The sequence below is a fragment of the Linepithema humile genome, chromosome 1, assembly GCF_040581485.1.
Source record: "Linepithema humile isolate Giens D197 chromosome 1, Lhum_UNIL_v1.0, whole genome shotgun sequence".
Classification (NCBI taxonomy): Eukaryota; Metazoa; Arthropoda; class Insecta; order Hymenoptera; family Formicidae; genus Linepithema; species Linepithema humile.
In genome coordinates, this window is record NC_090128.1 from 18,980,889 (window position 1) to 18,999,125 (window position 18,237).

Here is an 18,237-nt window from a genome sequence, read left to right on the forward strand (position 1 = left end):
GCGTAGTGTTTTGCGCATCACATGTATACGATTCTCGTTTGTGTGCGCGGAGGCCGCAGTAAACTAACCCAGCAAACACAATATATAGCTGCCATATAACGTAGAAATAACATGTAACAGATATTACATATAACAAATGTTACACTTTATTTATATTGTGATTATATAATATTTTTTATACATATAATGTAATTGTGTTATAGAATTGTTATTTTGCTTTGTTGCTTACTGGTTATAATAAAGTAAATGGCAATATAACTTGAATGTAACATGTTATATAACAAGTGCTTCGTAAATATTATTTTGATGTTATATATTTATTTATTTGTAATAAACTGAGTGTCGGGAGGAAACAACTGCATACGCATCTTGTTACGTGTGCGCACAGCGGCTACTACGTCGATGATTGGTAGCGAGTGACACTCGCGCAGACGTATGTGTAACACACAGCCATATCATGTCTTGATTGGTTCAGGAGCATGCTGGGAAGCGAGATCATACCGGCACAGGCAGGCACGTTGCAACGTTGAAGCACGCGGGAGACAGTTGCCGAATCGTATCGTAAGTTCTTTTCCCCGGTCCGATCATTATAGATTACGATTAAACGTTACCATTAACTAGCGTTAAAACATTTTACGTAATTAAATCCGGTTTTATATCTACAAACTTTATTAAACCTGATTAATGGTGGCATGTAATCGTACGATTTTATGTGCCTGTCGTACGACAAGCACGCAATGTTGCTGCCGACAAAATGTTAAAAAATGCATATTTGCAATTCTCTAGTCGTTTGGACGGGTTAAATGTATAGTGTTCTGTGATATTAGAACTCGTTGCAACCTACGCTTGTCGGACACTAAAATTTTTTGCATGTACGTGTGAAATTCTTTCGTCACAATTACAATTATTTTCTCTGCTTTCAAGTAAATACGCACACATACACATATACACATACACACACACCTTCAAGCATATTTACGTACATATGTATAAAAGCCAAATCTTTTTTAATACAATTACGTACAAGTGTTCTAATATAAGTGGTCTTATTTATGTTGCAGTGCTTTATGATTTAAGGATTGTCGCTGAAACGTTGCACTTACGCCTGTTGAAAATTGAAATCATTGCATAAGCCGTGTGCAACCCGTTCTCTCGTTCGGATACGAGTTACTTTTATATGTAAGTACAATTATTTTCTCTGCTTTCAAGTAAATACGCACACATACACATATACACATACACACACACCTTCAAGCATATTTACGTACATATGTATAAAAGCCAAATCTTTTTTAATACAATTACGTACAAGTGTTCTAATATAAGTGGTCTTATTTATGTTGCAGTGCTTTATGATTTAAGGATTGTCGCTGAAACGTTGCACTTACGCCTGTCGAAAATTGAAATCATTGCATAAGCCGTGTGCAACCCGTTCTCTCGTTCGGATACGAGTTACTTTTATATGTAAGTACAATTATTTTCTCTGCTTTCAAGTAAATACGCACACATACACATGCTGGATGTTCAAAATGAAGGTTCACTAATTCAATTGGCTTTAATTTCTAAAATAAATAAAAAAACAAGATTCTTTTTTTCATCTATTCATTGAATCAAGACAAATTTAACGAATTAGGTGTAGAACACAATGTCGTTCACTCAAAAAAATATTTCGCTGATGTAGTTAGATTTCTAGATATTGCAACAAGAATGTATCGCTATTTTTCGTATCTGTGAAAACATTGTTTGTCACATATAGAATTTATAGCAGTAATGTTCTAGCAATAGCTTCTGAAAAATTTAGGTACCATTGCTAAATGTTATTCATTGCGTGATATAAATGAGTTTTAGCAGTACAACTAAATATTGCTCACTGCATAGTATAAATGAGTATTAATACTGTAGCTAAATATTACTTACTGTATAGTATAAATGAGTTTTGATAATACAGCTAGAACAATCTTTATGAGTAGCTATCGATTATAACTGCAGCATCGAGATAATGTGACAATATATTCTAGATGTCATAGCTAACTTTTTTTTAACTACAGCTAAATTAATTTTATAAACTTTTAGTGTACCTATACAATATTTTATAATTGAATTTATTAGAAAAAGATGTGTTAAGCAATGCATTTTAATAAATTTATTATAATGCATTGGTTAACACATCTTTTTCTAATAAATTCAATTATAAAATATTGTATAGGTACACTAAAAGTATATAAAATTAATTTAGCTGTAATTTAAAAAAAGTTAACTGTGACATCTAGAATATAATTATTTAATCACACAAATATATCACTTCTGTAGAATATAATAAACTAAACTATAGTTAATCTTTTTCTACTCATAAATAATGGGAAGTCTAATTACTATGGCTATAAGCTATCTTTCTAGTTTCATTATTTATATTGTAGGTACATATATTAAATATGTATTTTTATATATTGTAGTAATTTGGCTTCTCAAACAATTTGTGCGTAGAAAGAAATAAAGTCTGACTATTAATACTTTTTCTTCCTATATATATATCAGTAACAGGATCAGTCTCTGGACACAGGATAGATAACTAAAAAGAAAGATTTATAGTTATATATGTATTGAAAAATACATATATAAATACTAATAGGCACTAATAAAAATACTAATATCTTATGAAAAAGAATACATTTATTTTCAATGTGTTTTCAATCTTTTATATATGTTAATGTTTTATATCATATAATGTTAGTGTTTTATATAATGTATATATATATATAAATATATATGTATAAACATTATCAAATACATATTTTTATTGCTACAGTAAATGATGCAGTGTGACATATTGTTTTCCATCACTGCCTTTACAATATAACAAAGGTAAATAATGTAAAAGATCAGTAATTAAAATTGCTATTATTTTAGCAGTATTACAAATACTATAACAATGAAAATGTTCATTGAACATTGTACAAAAAAGGACATTGCATACGAAACAGATATTATTATTATTATTTACCTATATATAAAGTAAAATTTATAAGAATTTCATTGCTGTAAAACTCAATCTCAAAATACCTCAAAATATTAAATATTAATTCTAAATATTAAATTTAAACAAATATTATCTACTTTAGATTATAATAAGATAGTACTGTAAGCCAATCACGAATAAGAAACTAGATTAAGGTTGTCCAGAACGTATTTTATAAATGGCGACCTACATCTTGATACTTAGTTAGGTCGATATATATATATCGACCCCTAATCTCGAAAGTAAAGAATCGAACAGAGCTGTATGCGAGAAAAGTTAGTCAGGCAGTTCTAGACCGGAACTCAGACGAGGCACATGGTGCGCAATAAAGTGCGTCAACAACACACAAGGGCCTCTGGACATTTATTTTATTCCGCCTACCGCTCCGTTGATCCCATCCTGACACATATTAGTTTTGCTACGTGCAGTGACTATCGTTTCTTAGTAATTTAAGTTTACAGCATCAGAAGTGGGATTCGAACCATCGGTTTGACCGGATTTGTGATCAACTGTGATCGATTTGGACCGTTTACGGTTGTATTTGACACATTAGTGCACATTAACTGTAAGGGTGTTGAGCACATTAGTGCACAGTGCAGCAAGGATCAATTAATGTCCTTTATCCACCGCCATCTTTATCGCGTCCGCGTGGTCATCGCGTCGGTTCGCGTTAGTACCGCCATTTTCGGGCCTCATAAGAGTCGCCGTCGATGATTGGCTTGCATCGTGGCAACCATTTTGTTAGACGCTACGCTCTATTGGTTTGTCACCAGAACGACACGTGCTGATTGGCTCTTGTCTTGTGCAACTGGACACGATGTTACGGTTATTGAGTTAAACATTTAGACCGTTCGACTAATTAGTGAAGGTGATACACATTAGAAATGGATCACAAAAAGGAGTTGGATCGTGCGAGATTAGAGAAGCTCTCGTTAGTGGACCTCATGAAATTAATGGAGAGATACGGTCTTACCCCTCTTAAGGCTCATCATAAATGCATCGACGCCTTAGTGGATCTTGCCGCAAAGGAAACACGTGGTGAGAATCGAGAATCGATTGATTTAAGGGATGCAGCCGCATCTAGTGAAAGTGGAACAAATAGTACTTCCGCTCAATCCGCAGATACTTCCGCTCAATCCGCAGATAATGCTTGGCAATCAGCATTTTCTAGTTTATTGGAACAAATAAGATGTCAGCAAGAGCAAATGAAGACATATCATGAGGAAATAAAAGCTCAAGGGGCTATGATTGCTCAATTGATGGATAACAATCAAGGTAATGTTAATAGAAGTCAATCTACCTCTTTTATTAATCCTGAACCTGCTGTGATACCATTAAGTCCGTTTAGTACAACGAATAGTTCAACTAATCAATCGCTGTCAAACGTACCTCCTGCTCAAGCGGTATCGTTGTTGGCGAGCCAGATTCCCGTCTATAGTGGAACGGAAGACGAAGATGTCGAACTTTGGGTACGTAGGGTTGAATTAGCAGCCAGTGTGCATGGAATTTCGGATAATATCACTTTGTTAGCATGTACTAGCAAGTTGCAGAAGTACGCTAGAGATTGGTTCGATTTGGAAACTAACCTTGCTGGAATAACATGGAATACGTTTAAAGAAGCCATCGTAAGAAAATTCAAAAGAAGGGTTCCTTTCCACGTTGCGATGCAGAAAGTGGACGCTCGTAAATGGATCTACCCTAAGGAAAGCTTTCAAGAATACGCTAATCAAAAGTTAAAAATGATGCATCATCTTCAGTTGCCAGTTCGTGACCGCATTCAATTATTAATAAACGGTATTGGTAATATGTCTCTCAGAGGAATTGCTGCAATGCGGAAATCTGAATCAATAGAAGAATTTCTGGAAGATATGGATCATCTTGTTAGTTCTTGCGGTGCTCCAACCAAAAGGAACTCGCCTCCTCCAATAAGGAAGGAAAAAACTAAGGATTCTACTGACTTAACGAAGAAAACTACTTCTCTTCTTGCGAAGAGTTCAAAGGATCTTGTTTGCAATTACTGCAAAGTGAAAGGACACATCAAGTCGGATTGCTACAAACTAAAGCGAAAAGAGCAGTCTTCACTCACGTCATCAGCGTCAGCAGCCCCGGTAGCAGCAGCCGAAGAATCTAAGGAGGATCTGCCAACGGTAGCCTGCCTCGATAAGAATTCGACTCGAAGGTTTGAGATAAGTAACTCAACTGTTGAAATTTGTTCTTTAAATAATATTACGTGCAATTTGTTAGCTTTACTCGATACCGGTAGTCCGGCCTCTTTTGTTCGGTTGTCAACGTACAAAAAATTTATTGATAATAATGCTCACTTTGACAAACCAGTAGTAAACCAATTTAAAGCTTTAAACGATACAAAGATTTCAGTTATTGGTTCTAAGACTGTTACATTGAAATTGTCGGCTCTACCGACGCACGAGACTAAGGTTAAACTTCATATTTTAGATAACTATTTTTGGTCTAATGACATAGTTTTAGGTCGTGATTTCTACAACGATAACGATTTAACAATAATAATACGTAAATCAGCTGATATAGATTTAGCTGAAAAAGTTAAATTGTTCAATGAGGTTGCGTCAACAGACGTTTTAGAAAATCCCTCAAATGATTGGGATATTAAATTATCGAATATTAAAACTGATTTTGATGAAAAAATTGATAAAAAACTGACTGATTTGTTAAGAACAGTTAATGAAACTAAAGTTCCTATCGTTGAAGACGACTATAGTGTAAAAGTAACACTTAAAGACGATTCTGTATACGCTTTCGCGCCCAGACGTTTTGCGTATAATGAACGTCTACAAATTAGACAGATAACTGACGATTTACTAAATAGGGGAATCATACAATATAGCCAATCGCCGTATTGTGCGAGAGTGGTACCTGTTCGAAAGAAAAATGGACAGTTAAGACTTTGTGTTGATTTAAGACCTCTAAACGCACGTGTAGTTAAACAAAAATACCCCTTTCCCTTGATAGAGGATTGTTTATCCAGGTTAGGGAATAAAACTATTTTCACCTTACTGGATTTAAAGGATGGATTCCATTTAATAAAGATTCATCCAGATTTCATGAAATATTTTTCGTTTGCTACTCCAGATGGGCAATTTGAATATACCAGATTACCATTCGGGTTTTGTGAAGCTCCTGCCGAATTTCAAAAAAGAATTGTTCAAATTTTACAGCCTCTTATTAGAAAGGATCTAGTTATCGTGTATATAGACGACATTTTGATACCCTCTTCCACAATTGCGGAAAACTTAGATGTTTTAAAGCAAACATTATTGTTGTTGAAAAGCTATGAATTCGATTTAAATTATAACAAATGTTGCTTCCTGAAAACAAAAATAGAATATTTAGGTTACGTTATTTCGACAACGGGTATTACCCTGAGTGATAGACATGTAAAAGCAGTTCAGAATTTTCCCGTCCCATCTAATGTACAACAGTTACAGAGATTTTTAGGTTTGGCAAGTTATTTCAGGAAATTCATACCTAATTTTGCCTCAACCGCTAAACCTCTACATAATCTTCTGAAGAAATCTACTCAATTTTGTTTTGATGATAATTGTCAACAAGCTTTTGCTCATTTAAAAGATTGTCTAATAGCATACCCTGTATTAAGACTATATAACCCACTGTTAGAAACAGAACTGCATACGGATGCTAGCTCTATCGCAGTAGCTGCTATCTTATTGCAAAAGCAAAAATCGGGTCAATGGGCTCCCATAGCCTACTACAGTCAAACTACCAATTCTGCAGAGAGCAGATATCATTCTTTTGAATTGGAAACTTTAGCGGTAGTAAAAGCAATAGAGAGATTTCATATTTACCTTTATGGCCTTAACTTTACAGTGATTACTGATTGTTATTCGCTAGTTTATGCTCTGAACAAGGCTCATTTGAATCCAAGAATCGCGAGATGGACGCTTCGACTTCAGGATTATAGATTTAAAGTTTTGCATCGCGAAGGCCGGAGAATGGTTCACGTAGATGCTCTTAGCCGTATTGTTTCTACAATTGAATCGGTATCTATAGAAAAAGAGTTGCAAGTTAAACAGCTTGCTGATCCTCAAATCCAATTACTGGCCCAGCAACTAGAGAAAGCTGAGCACGAAAAGTTTACTCTTATAGAAGGACTAGTATATCGTAAGTGTCTTGATAAGCCACGATTTTTCGTACCTGACACTATGGTTAAACATTTGTTATACTTATATCATGATAATTTAGCGCATTGCGGATTTGATAAATCATTTGAGAGTCTGAGAGTTAATTACTGGTTTCCGTCTATGCGTAGTAAACTGAGAGAACATATAAATAATTGTATGGTGTGTGTATTCGCCAACGCTTCTTCAAATTGTGAACGAGGAAATCTGCAAACTACAGAAACACCAGATGTCCCATTTGACGTAGTACACTTAGATCATTTTGGTCCTTTGACTATAACTCTAAATGGATATAAACATATATTAGTATTGGTTGATGCTTTCACTAGATTCACTTGGCTTTGTCCTTGCAAAACGACTAGTTCAAAGGAAGTAATCAAACATTTAAATCCTATCTTTTCTACCTTCGGTAACCCGAAAGTTTTAATTTCGGATCGAGGAACTGCGTTTACTTCTGGTGAATTTGCCGAATTTCTTGAAAATAGAATGATTAAACATCATCTGGTAGCCGTAGCTGCACCATGGGCGAACGGATTGGTGGAAAGAATTAATAGATTTTTAAAATCCTCTCTTAGAAAGGTAGTGGAAAATCAAGCTACTTGGTCTGATTGTCTAAATGACATCCAATACGTAATGAACAATACGTATCATAAATCCATTAAAGCCTCCCCATCAAAATTATTATTGGGCTATGAGTTACGTAATCGACCAGATTCAGATTTAACTTCATTTCTCTGTACCTTAGCCAAAACAGAATTGAATTTGAACGAAGATAGAACCGTAAGTCGAGAAATAGCCGTAGAAGCTACCAATAAAATCAAGCAATATAACAAGGAATATTACGATCAAAGACATAAAAAACCACCTCTGTATCAACCAGGAGATTATGTTGTAATACGTGACTCGGCTTCCAAGCCCGGTGAAGATCGTAAACTAAAACCTATATATAAAGGTCCTTATTTGGTTTCCAAAGTCCTTAACAAAAATCGTTATGTTATTGAAGATATTCCTGGGTTTCCGATAACTCAGAAACCCTATAATTCAATTATTTCACCTGACCGATTGAAACTATGGTTTAAACCGTTATCTGAATTGAATTAAGATTAAGGCTTAATATTTTAAGGTCTAATATTTAAGATTACACATTGTATTTAAGTTAAGTAGCATTTAAGCAGTGAAGTGATACTCAGTAACAGAACTGTGATTGGCAGAAAAGCCCGAAGAGACTGATTTATGAACATTTTTTATAATTTTTGCTTTTGTTTGCGACATATTTTATTTTTATTTTTATCGGTGCGAAAACATTGTCATCGTATTATATTTTGTTTGTTTCATGTATTAAAACATCCGGGACGAATGTACTCGCAGGATTGGCCGAGCTGTAAGCCAATCACGAATAAGAAACTAGATTAAGGTTGTCCAGAACGTATTTTATAAATGGCGACCTACATCTCGATACTTAGTTAGGTCGATATATATATATCGACCCCTAATCTCGAAAGTAAAGAATCGAACAGAGCTGTATGCGAGAAAAGTTAGTCAGGCAGTTCTAGACCGGAACTCAGACGAGGCACATGGTGCGCAATAAAGTGCGTCAACAACACACAAGGGCCTCTGGACATTTATTTTATTCCGCCTACCGCTCCGTTGATCCCATCCTGACACATATTAGTTTTGCTACGTGCAGTGACTATCGTTTCTTAGTAATTAAAGCTTACAGTACCTTAAATTATAGTAATTAGTTTTTGAGCGTACAAATAACAACCAAATATATAGTCAAAAAAATATATAAACTTAAACATATGCTTGCATATTTAATACGCATTGCATATATCAGACAAAAAATAAAATAACATTTAAAAGCTGAAAAATAAAAACAGATCTCGTATTTTTACTTACAAGAAAATTTTTTAAATAATTTTGGTAGTTGAGCATCAGACTTCCATTCATCAAATTCAGTTGTTAAGTTGTACAACGCCTTCTGAATGAGTCTCCATAAGCGATAACTTTCGAGAGAGTAGTTTAAATGAGCTGAGTGAATAATCTTAAAACATAGATCTAAAGCTCTTATTGGGGATTGAGCAAGAAATTGTGTCTCTCTGTCGAGAATAACGTAACAAGCATCTATGTCTTCTATGGATGATCCACAGACGAGAACATATGGCTGCATAGTAAGATTCCAGTGAATTAATTTTTTTTCTCTTTCTTGAATAAACGTTTGAAGTTTTTGAACACTCTAAAAATTAAAATATTTAAAACAAATTAAAATTAAATTAAAATATTTTTCCAAAAATATTTAAATCTTAAAGACAAAAGATATGTATGTAATATTTCTGTAGGATAAACACTTACTTCAATTTGGGAAATTACGCCCTCTTGAATTTCTCTATGAGGTGGCCTCCATGTACGACCGGATTTACGCGCAACTGTTACGACAGTATCTAAATAACAAAGTGACAATAATGCCACTAAATTTTTGCTATCTATTAACAAAAGGAAAAATTGACAATATAAAAGCCAATTTAAAATTGTAAAAAATGAATACTTTGCAATAAAAATAAAATTGTGTCCAACATTTTTTACCTTCTGAAATCTCATCATTTGCAAAAAGTAGACAATTATCTTTAACGGTCTCACATTTATTGTCTTCATTGTTTAGCGCTTGTATAATACGATTGCAAAACTCCGAATAAGAATTATAGGCCTTTAGTTTTTGTTCGGGATATAGTAAATCAAAATCTATTTCAAACTAAAATATAAAAAATAGAAAGTTAAAATACAAAATCAATTTATAGTACATGATAAAATGCAAAGCAGTACATAATATTAAAATAATATTAACCAAAGTGTATCCAAGTTTTTCTTGAAGAACTGGGTATTTTTTTAAATAAGTTGAAATATTTTCCAGCTCTTTCTTTTCTTGAATTAGTGTAGTAGTTTGTAGAATTACTCTGTTAGTCTTACTTTTATTAATATTTCTTTTGTCATTTTCTTTATTTGTAAGTCGAGATTTAGCATGCAATTGTGCAATTCTTTGTTTTGACGTATCTGTCCAATAATCTATTATTGTAGGCCATGGTTCTACATTTTCCTTAAGAAAAGCAAGTTTTCCTTGCAGATCATCATCTATTTAATAAAATAAAAATAACAAAAAATATTTAAAATTTATCATCTAATTACAGAAAAAACTGCAAATATAAATAAACAACAAACCTGCTACTAAATCATCTTGAGAATCTGATTGATCCTTACTTTTAGATGCAATAATACCAAGAGCTTTAAATTCTTTTCGTATAGAATAGTATTTTGTGATTAATTTTCCTTTTACCAACAGTTTATTTCCATTTATATATTTATATGGAATGTGTAATAAAGCTCCTGCAAAAATAAATTTAGCATAAATGCAAATCTACATAAAAATGTGCAGTATTTTATATTCAATAACTCGTTATTAAAATTTATATTATCTTACGCTATCTTCTTGGGGAAATAAATATTGAATAGCACCAACCAGTTCAGTGAACTCTGTAGGTGAAATTCTAAGCAGAAAAAATAACATTTTAAAAAAAAAGAGACAATTTATAAAAAACGAGAAAAAATGATTATGATAATGAGGATCACAATTTAAAATTATAAAATAACAAATAAGCTTACTTGTCACATTTGCTCAATTGATTCTCAATAATAATATCTGTTAACTTATTTCTATCTTTATCCTTCAAATAAGAGCCTTGCTTCGCTAGTTGTAAGAAACATCTACCTGTAGCTAACTTGTTTAGAAGGAAACGAAGTTGCTGGACAAAATTATTTAAAAAATTATTTAAAAAATATTAGAAAACGCATGCAAAAACAACATTTTAGAAAATTGCATTAAAAAATCATAAAAATATTCTCTTTATTAAATTTTGAACAAAAATGGAAAATCAGGGAATTTTCAAGGAATTTTTTTACAAAATTTGAATAGATACTTTGTAATATATTTTTACAAAATCGATTATTCATAACTTACTTCACCTCGTGTGACATTGCATTCGTCACTCTTTCTCTTTCTTTTTTTGAAAATATTTTTTGAAGCTTCTTGATGAATAGATTCCTCCAAATTTTTCTCTTGATTGTTGTTTTTTGGAATTTCTTCAATTTCTTGAATATCTTCTGATTCGTTTGAAATACTCTATGTATAGAATTGATAATTTAATATTTAAAAATAAACATTTTTAAGTTTTTTGAAATAAGCTTTTAAATTAAATACAATATTAAAGCATACTTACTAGTTGAAGTGAAAGAGGAATAACAGTCTTTTCACTTTTATCTTTCTCACGTATCTTTGTAAAATTATTTTCATCAATCTACAACAGAGTGGAATAAAGAAATTCAGAATTGAAAACGTAATGATATTTTAGAGATAAAGTTCTCAAAATTCGATTAAAGATATAAAGTTATATTATAATATAAAGTTTATTAAAAATATACTGAATTACAATTTATTTTTCTATTATCTCTTTCTTTTTCTACCTCTTTTTACAAATATATTTTAGACACTATAAATTATGTATTTAAAATTATTTCTTTCAAATATTTTAAAATCTTTTTTCTTTGCATTAAAATTAATTAACTTTTTTGCATGCCATATTCATTTTTACTCACACATTTGATATGTCACATTACTAAATATGCTGCAAATTTTGTATTTAATTTATATATTAATAAAATACTTGAATCTCTCTCTTTCTCAAATGTCACAAGAAATATTTTCTTTGAAAATGTAACAAGACATGTAAAAATTCAATTATATGTATTTCTATTTAAAGACATATATTTTTGCTAAATGTAAAGCATCCATATATTAATATCTATGTATTAACTAATTATATCGTACCTCCATTTCATTTGTGTTGTCTTTGATAAAAGTTTTCAAATTTTTCACGAATCTCATTCTGTGGCCAGAAAGTGGGATCAAAGATTCTAAAGTTTCCTTCCACTCAGGTTCTAATAGACTTTCAAATTCTGCGGTTTCTATACAATTACCTAATACAAAATAAATATAAATATTTATGAATATTTATTAGATATGTGATAAAATACTTATTTGAAGTCACACATAACTATATAATTTGAATAAAATACATATATAGTTAAATTACTATATATGTAATGTTTTATCAATAATAAAAACACATACATATATACTTAGGTAGCACAAAATATTCGTAGAATATTCTAAAATATTCGAGAATATTCTAAAATATTCGAGAATATTCTGCGAACGGTATATGTATATAATTGTATGTTCGCGCGCGTGCACGCAATATTCTTGAAATTTATATCCGAGAAAGGGCTTTATGACAAAAATTTATAACTATTTGTTGATATATTATAAAGCAGGAAAAATTTTGACGGTTTTTTTATTAACATACTTGCTTAAAAAATAAATAATGGCATGTGAAAGAAACTAATTTATTTTAACGATAGTGCAAAAAATTAATGCAATTGATATCTAATCTAATTATAATATTTAATCAAGTAAATAATTATATTCTTACTTTCAAAAGCCGATGCATATTGCTCGAGATTCCATGTTTTTAATAAATCTCTAGTCGTCAATTCGATGAAAATGTTATCATCTGACATTATTACACACACAACCGTCACGGTCAAACTTCTTCCACAGTAAAACTTTCACAAACACCCAAATGAGACACAAACTCGAAGCACGATTCGCCTATGTGTTTAATATGCGTTGTCCCTTTGTCTGAACTGGTATCAACATGTACTACACGATGGGCGCTGGCACGAAATTTTACGCAGTACGTGTTGCATGCGCCACACGCGGCGTGATCGTGATACACTAAGAAAAATGTTTCGCTGATGTAGTTAGATTTCTAGATATCGCAGCTAATATCTATTTTAAAAGAGCTAGACAAATTGGGCGCGTCATATAAACTGTTAGATGTGCAGATCATAAATTCATTTGTCTGCACTGTTGATTTTTTCTGTTTATTTCAATCAAACTTTCTAACACGTGATTGATATATGATCTAACACGTGATTGATCTTATATAGATAGGTGCTTTAGAGAAACTTTTTTTTTATAGTTTACAAACAATACAGATATATATTCTGTTTCTGTCATCTAAACTGATTAAGTAATTACATATGCAATATCACAACAGTTGCTAATCATTTATCTGTTTTACTTAATTTTTTACACCTAGAAAATTTTAGCTATTATTGCAAGATCATTTTTTTGAGTGTTCAAATGGCCGCTTCGGACTGATTGTGAGTTACAAATTCGAGCTCTTTTTATAGCATTTTGCTTGACACAAAGTCTCACATAAAGTAGTAGAAATTTGAGCTATTTCTGCACAAATGTTATTTTTCAGGTTATCAATTGTTACTGGATAATTCGCATACACTTTTCCTGAGATAGTTCCACAAAAAAAATCTGAAGATCTTGGAAGCCAATCAAAACTGCCAGAACGAGAAATGAAACGATCTGGAAAGATTGTTTGCAATTGTTTTTTTTTTATTTTGTTTTTTATTTTCAACAAGACGGTGCCACCGCACACACATATCGCGAAACAATCGTGCTATTATAAACAATCTTTCCAGATCGTTTTATTTCTCGTTTTGGCAGTTTTGATTGACCTCCAAGATCTCCTGATTTGATGGCTCCAGATTTTTTTTTGTAGAGCTATCTCAAAGGAAAAGTGATGAACAATTAATGAACTGAAAGATAACATTTGTGCAGAAAGAGCTCAAATTTCCACTACTTTATAAGAGACTTTGTGTCATGCAAAATACTATAAAAAGAACTCAAATTTGTGACTCAACCCAAAGCGGCCATTTGAACGACATTTTGTTTCACACCTAATTCGTTATAATTTGTCATGATTCAATTAATAAATAAAAAAAAGAATCTTATTTTTTTATTTATTTTAGAAATTATAGTCAATTAAATTAGTGAACCTTTATTTTGAACACCCTATACATACAATAAAAATAAGAAGAGAAATCTGTGTGTGTATGTATAAGTGTTAATTAATTTTTCTATATATTATCAGTGTAATACAAATATAGAATGTGTTATACATGAGTTAGATATGTTAATACATTGACGGTGGCGCATTTCACGCAAGTACTCTCATCTACCGTTGTTGTCTCTTATGTAGATTTTACTGTCTGCCATCATGCCAAAGGAATTTCAATATTTATCAAAAAGGCGAAAGAATCAAATAATTAAACGCGAATTGACTTATTATAAATATTCAAAATTATTACATTCAACCAATTCGAATATAGCATCTGATACAATAGAAGCAGAAAATAGTGGTAACAGTAGTTTCACAAATGTCGATGATACATTTAACGAAATTAATATTTTGCCTCACGATTTTGCTAACGAAATAAGTGAATCAAGTGTAGAATCACTATCGGATATAGAAAGTAACAAGGAACATAATGTTGAAGCACAAGATTATATTTCTGATATAAATAATATCTCTGATGGTAGCAATAATATAACGAGTTTACGAGAAGATTTACAAAAATTTATTATTGAACGAAATATTGCACATAATACTGTTAACGAGTTACTTACTATTTTAAGGAAACATGGCTATGTAGATTTGCCTAAAGACGTGAGGGTGTTACTTAAAACACCACGAAATGCGTCTGTAAATATAAAATCTCTGGATAGTGGACGCTACGTTCATTTTGGTCTTTTCTCTACTCTAAAGCGATCCATACAAATATATTCTGAATTTATTACAGGGAATAAAATAAAATTAAATATTAATATTGACGGTTTGCCAATTTCCAAAAGTAGTGGTAGTCAATTTTGGCCAATAATGGCATCTATTGAAGATGTAGATACATATACATTACCTTTTATAATTGGTATTTATCATGGAATGTGCAAACCTAATAATGCTAACGAGTTTTTACTCGACTTTGTTAACGACTTCATTCTCCTTTCTCAAACAGGCATCATTGTTTCTAATATAAAATATACAGTAAAGGCCGGAGCACAGACTTTTACATAAAGCATAACGCATAAGCATAAGGAAATTGATTGGTCTATATATAAGCATAAGCAAATGCATAAGGAAATGGACCAATCAATTTCCTTATGCTTATGCGTTATGCTTTATGCAAAAGTCTGTGCTCCGGCCATAACTCTTAATGCAATATTATGCGATGCCCCGGCGAAATCATTTATTATCTACACAAAAGGTCATACAGGATATTCCTCTTGCTCGAAATGTATTCAAGAAGGCGATTTCATATGTAACAGAGTAGTTTTTCAAGAAACTAACAGCATGTTACGTACAAATGACACATTTAAAAATCGTATACATGTTGAACATCACACAGGTAATCCCATATTAGAAAAACTCGGTATTGGAATGGTATCACAAATCTCATTAGATTATATGCACCTTGTCTGTTTAGGTGTTGTAAAACGATTGCTGCAACTATGGGTCAGAGGAAACAGAAATATTAGATTATCTAAAGAGGCTGTAAATTCAGTTTCGCGTTATTTAATTGCATTGAAACCCTTCATTCCAGCAGAATTTGTGAGAAAACCTAGAGGTTTAGATGATATTGATAAATGGAAGGCTACAGAATTTCGTCAATTTTTACTTTATACTGGATTTGTTATTATGAAATCAATATTGCCTACAAATTGCTATAATCACTTTCTTTCTCTTAGCGTTGGTATCAGGATATTAAGAGGATGCTGAAGTGACGGGCGAACTCCGACGCGAAAGCGCCATCATTTCGATGGTACTAAAAATGAAATGACATTATCGGCGCAGCCTACGGACCTATGCCGCGTAGGTCCGTGTGTACGCATTTGTTTGCAGTGGTGACTCACTACACTGACGTGTGGTCTGTGTACGTGTGTCATCGGAAGTTTGTAAACAAACGATGCTTGCGCTTGTTTCCTCGACTGAAATTTCGTCGCAAAGCTGCAATATAATGTCCGAGAAAACATAAGCGTATACAAGGTGTCAAATAAATACAAACTAAATATGACAAAATAATAAATAAAAAATATACATATAATACTATATATATCATTGAAGAAAAATGTCATATACTTTTCTTACTTTTATCCTTATGTAGTAAATACTAAATAACTAATTAATCAATTAATTAATATATACATATACACATATATTCAATAAATAGTTATCTTTATTTTGTATTTTATATGATAATGACTAAAATAATGAAAGTATATATTATTTCAGTTATATAAAATACAAAATAAAGATAACTATATTCAATATGTATATGTATGTATTCAATAATTAATTAACTTATTTATTTATTTTGTATTTGTTACATAAGAATAAAAATAGGAAAAGCATATAACATATTTTTCCAATTAGACATATAGTATTATACATACATTTTTCAAATAAAATATTTTATCATATCTAACTTATATCTATTAGACACCTTGTATAAGTCTATTTTGTCTCGTATGTACATCATTCAGCCATACGATAGAATTTCAATTGCGAGAAAAAAGGTTAAATGACCTTATAAATTATCTGATAAAATATAAACAGACCACACGTGCAGTAAATTGCTAACTAAAATAAATACGTATTTCTTCAAATCTGTCAGCTGACGTTAGATCGCCTGTGACAATATTTATTTAAAATTGTCAGCTCACGATAGATCGCCTCTGACAATATTTCTAACAATTTGCCAGTTCACGAATAAATCGTTTTTAGCTCTCTTTTTTCTAAACTGTCAGCTGACGTTAGATCGCCTCTGACTATATTTATTAAAAATTGTCAGCTCACGATAGATCGCCTCTGACAATATTTCTTACAATTTGCCAGTTCACGAATAAATCGTCTTTAGCTCTCTTTTTTCTAAACTGTCAGCTAACGTTAGATCGCCTGTGACAATATTTATTTAAAATTGTCAGCTCACGATAGATCGCCTCTGACAATATTTCTTACAATTTGCCAGTTCACGAATAAATCGTCTTTAGCTCTCTTTTTTCTAAACTGTCAGCTGACGTTAGATCGTCTGTGACAATATTTATTTAAAATTGTCAGCTCACGATAGATCGCCTCTGACAATATTTCTAACAATTTGCCAGTTCACGAATAAATCGTTTTTAGCTCTCTTTTTTCTAAACTGTCAGCTGACGTTAGATCGCCTCTGACTATATTTATTAAAAATTGTCAGCTCACAATAGATCGCTTCTGACAATATTTCTTACAATTTGCCAGTTCACGAATAAATCGTCTTTAGCTCTCTTTTTTCTAAACTGTCAGCTGACGTTAGATCGTCTGTGACAATATTTATTTAAAATTGTCAGCTCACGATAGATCGCCTCTGACAATATTTCTTACAATTTGCCAGTTCACGAATAAATCGCCTTTAGCTCTCTTTCTTCTAAACTGTCAGCTGACGTTAGATCGCCTCTGATTATATTTATTTAAAATTGTCAGCTCACGAAAGATCTCCTCTGGCTTGTCTTATTCTATATTGCCAGTCCACGACAAAGCCGCCTCTGGCTTGAAGACAAGAATAAGAATTTTCTTCTAATGCCAGTCCACGAGAAAACCGCCTCTGGCTTGTCTTATTCTATATTGCCAGTCCACGAGAAAACCGCCTTTGGCTTGTCTTATTCTATATTGCCAGTCCACGAGGAAACCGCCTCTGGCTTGAAGACAAGAATAAGAATTTTCTAATGCCAGTCCACGAGAAAACCGCCTCTGGCTTGTCTTATTCTATATTGCCAGTCCATGAGAAAACCGCCTCTGGCTTGTCTTATTCTATATTGCCAGTCCACGAGGAAACCGCCTCTGGCTTGAAGACAAAAATAAGAATTTTCTAATGCCAGTCCACGAGAAAACCGCCTCTGGCTTGTCTTATTCTATATTGCCAGTCCACGAGGAAACCGCCTCTGGCTTGAAGACAAGAATAAGAGTTTTCTAATGCCAGTCCACGAGAAAACCGCCTCTGGCTTGTCTTATTATATATTGCCAGTCCACGAGGAAACCGCCTCTGGCT

The 18,237-nt window shown here is 32.2% G+C and overlaps 1 protein-coding gene and 1 long non-coding RNA gene across 5 annotated transcripts; one reads left to right on the plus strand and one right to left on the minus strand.

The window, feature by feature from the left end:
• Positions 1-62: 62 nt before the first annotated feature.
• LOC136997294 (uncharacterized) lies at positions 63-16,839 on the plus strand. The gene is made up of 4 exons (XR_010888101.1): positions 63-561; positions 1,062-1,179; positions 1,347-1,464; positions 14,361-16,839. It is a non-coding gene; the product is annotated as an uncharacterized lncRNA (long non-coding RNA).
• Positions 8,502-13,131, minus strand: LOC105676539 (uncharacterized). 4 transcript variants are annotated; one of them, XM_067347886.1, is made up of 12 exons: positions 12,732-13,110; positions 12,068-12,216; positions 11,460-11,537; positions 11,201-11,362; positions 10,846-10,985; positions 10,664-10,730; positions 10,405-10,569; positions 10,034-10,317; positions 9,775-9,940; positions 9,544-9,674; positions 9,091-9,427; positions 8,502-8,914 (listed from the first exon to the last, which is right to left on the minus strand). In XM_067347886.1, exons 1-7 carry the CDS (start codon positions 12,817-12,819, stop codon positions 10,537-10,539), a joined length of 717 nt encoding a protein of 238 aa, XP_067203987.1. In that variant the 5' UTR covers positions 12,820-13,110; the 3' UTR covers positions 8,502-8,914; positions 9,091-9,427; positions 9,544-9,674; positions 9,775-9,940; positions 10,034-10,317; positions 10,405-10,536. The 4 variants fall into 4 exon arrangements, with proteins under 4 accessions (XP_067203987.1, XP_067203986.1, XP_067203989.1 ...); XM_067347885.1 differs by having other exon boundaries at positions 8,502-9,427; XM_067347888.1 differs by lacking the exon at positions 11,460-11,537 and having other exon boundaries at positions 8,502-9,427; positions 12,732-13,131.
• Positions 16,840-18,237: the final 1,398 nt, after the last annotated feature.

Coding starts and splice junctions, on each gene's coding strand:
- LOC105676539 (XM_067347887.1), bottom strand. CDS start 12,819: ATGTCAGATGATAACATTTTCATCGAATTGACGACTAGAGATTTATTA. Junction 12,217..12,731: donor ATATGCATCGGCTTTTGAAA/GTAAGAATATAA, acceptor ATTTTGTATTAG/GTAATTGTATAGAAACCGCA. Junction 10,986..11,200: donor GCAATGTCACACGAGGTGAA/GTAAGTTATGAA, acceptor AATTTTGTCCAG/CAACTTCGTTTCCTTCTAAA.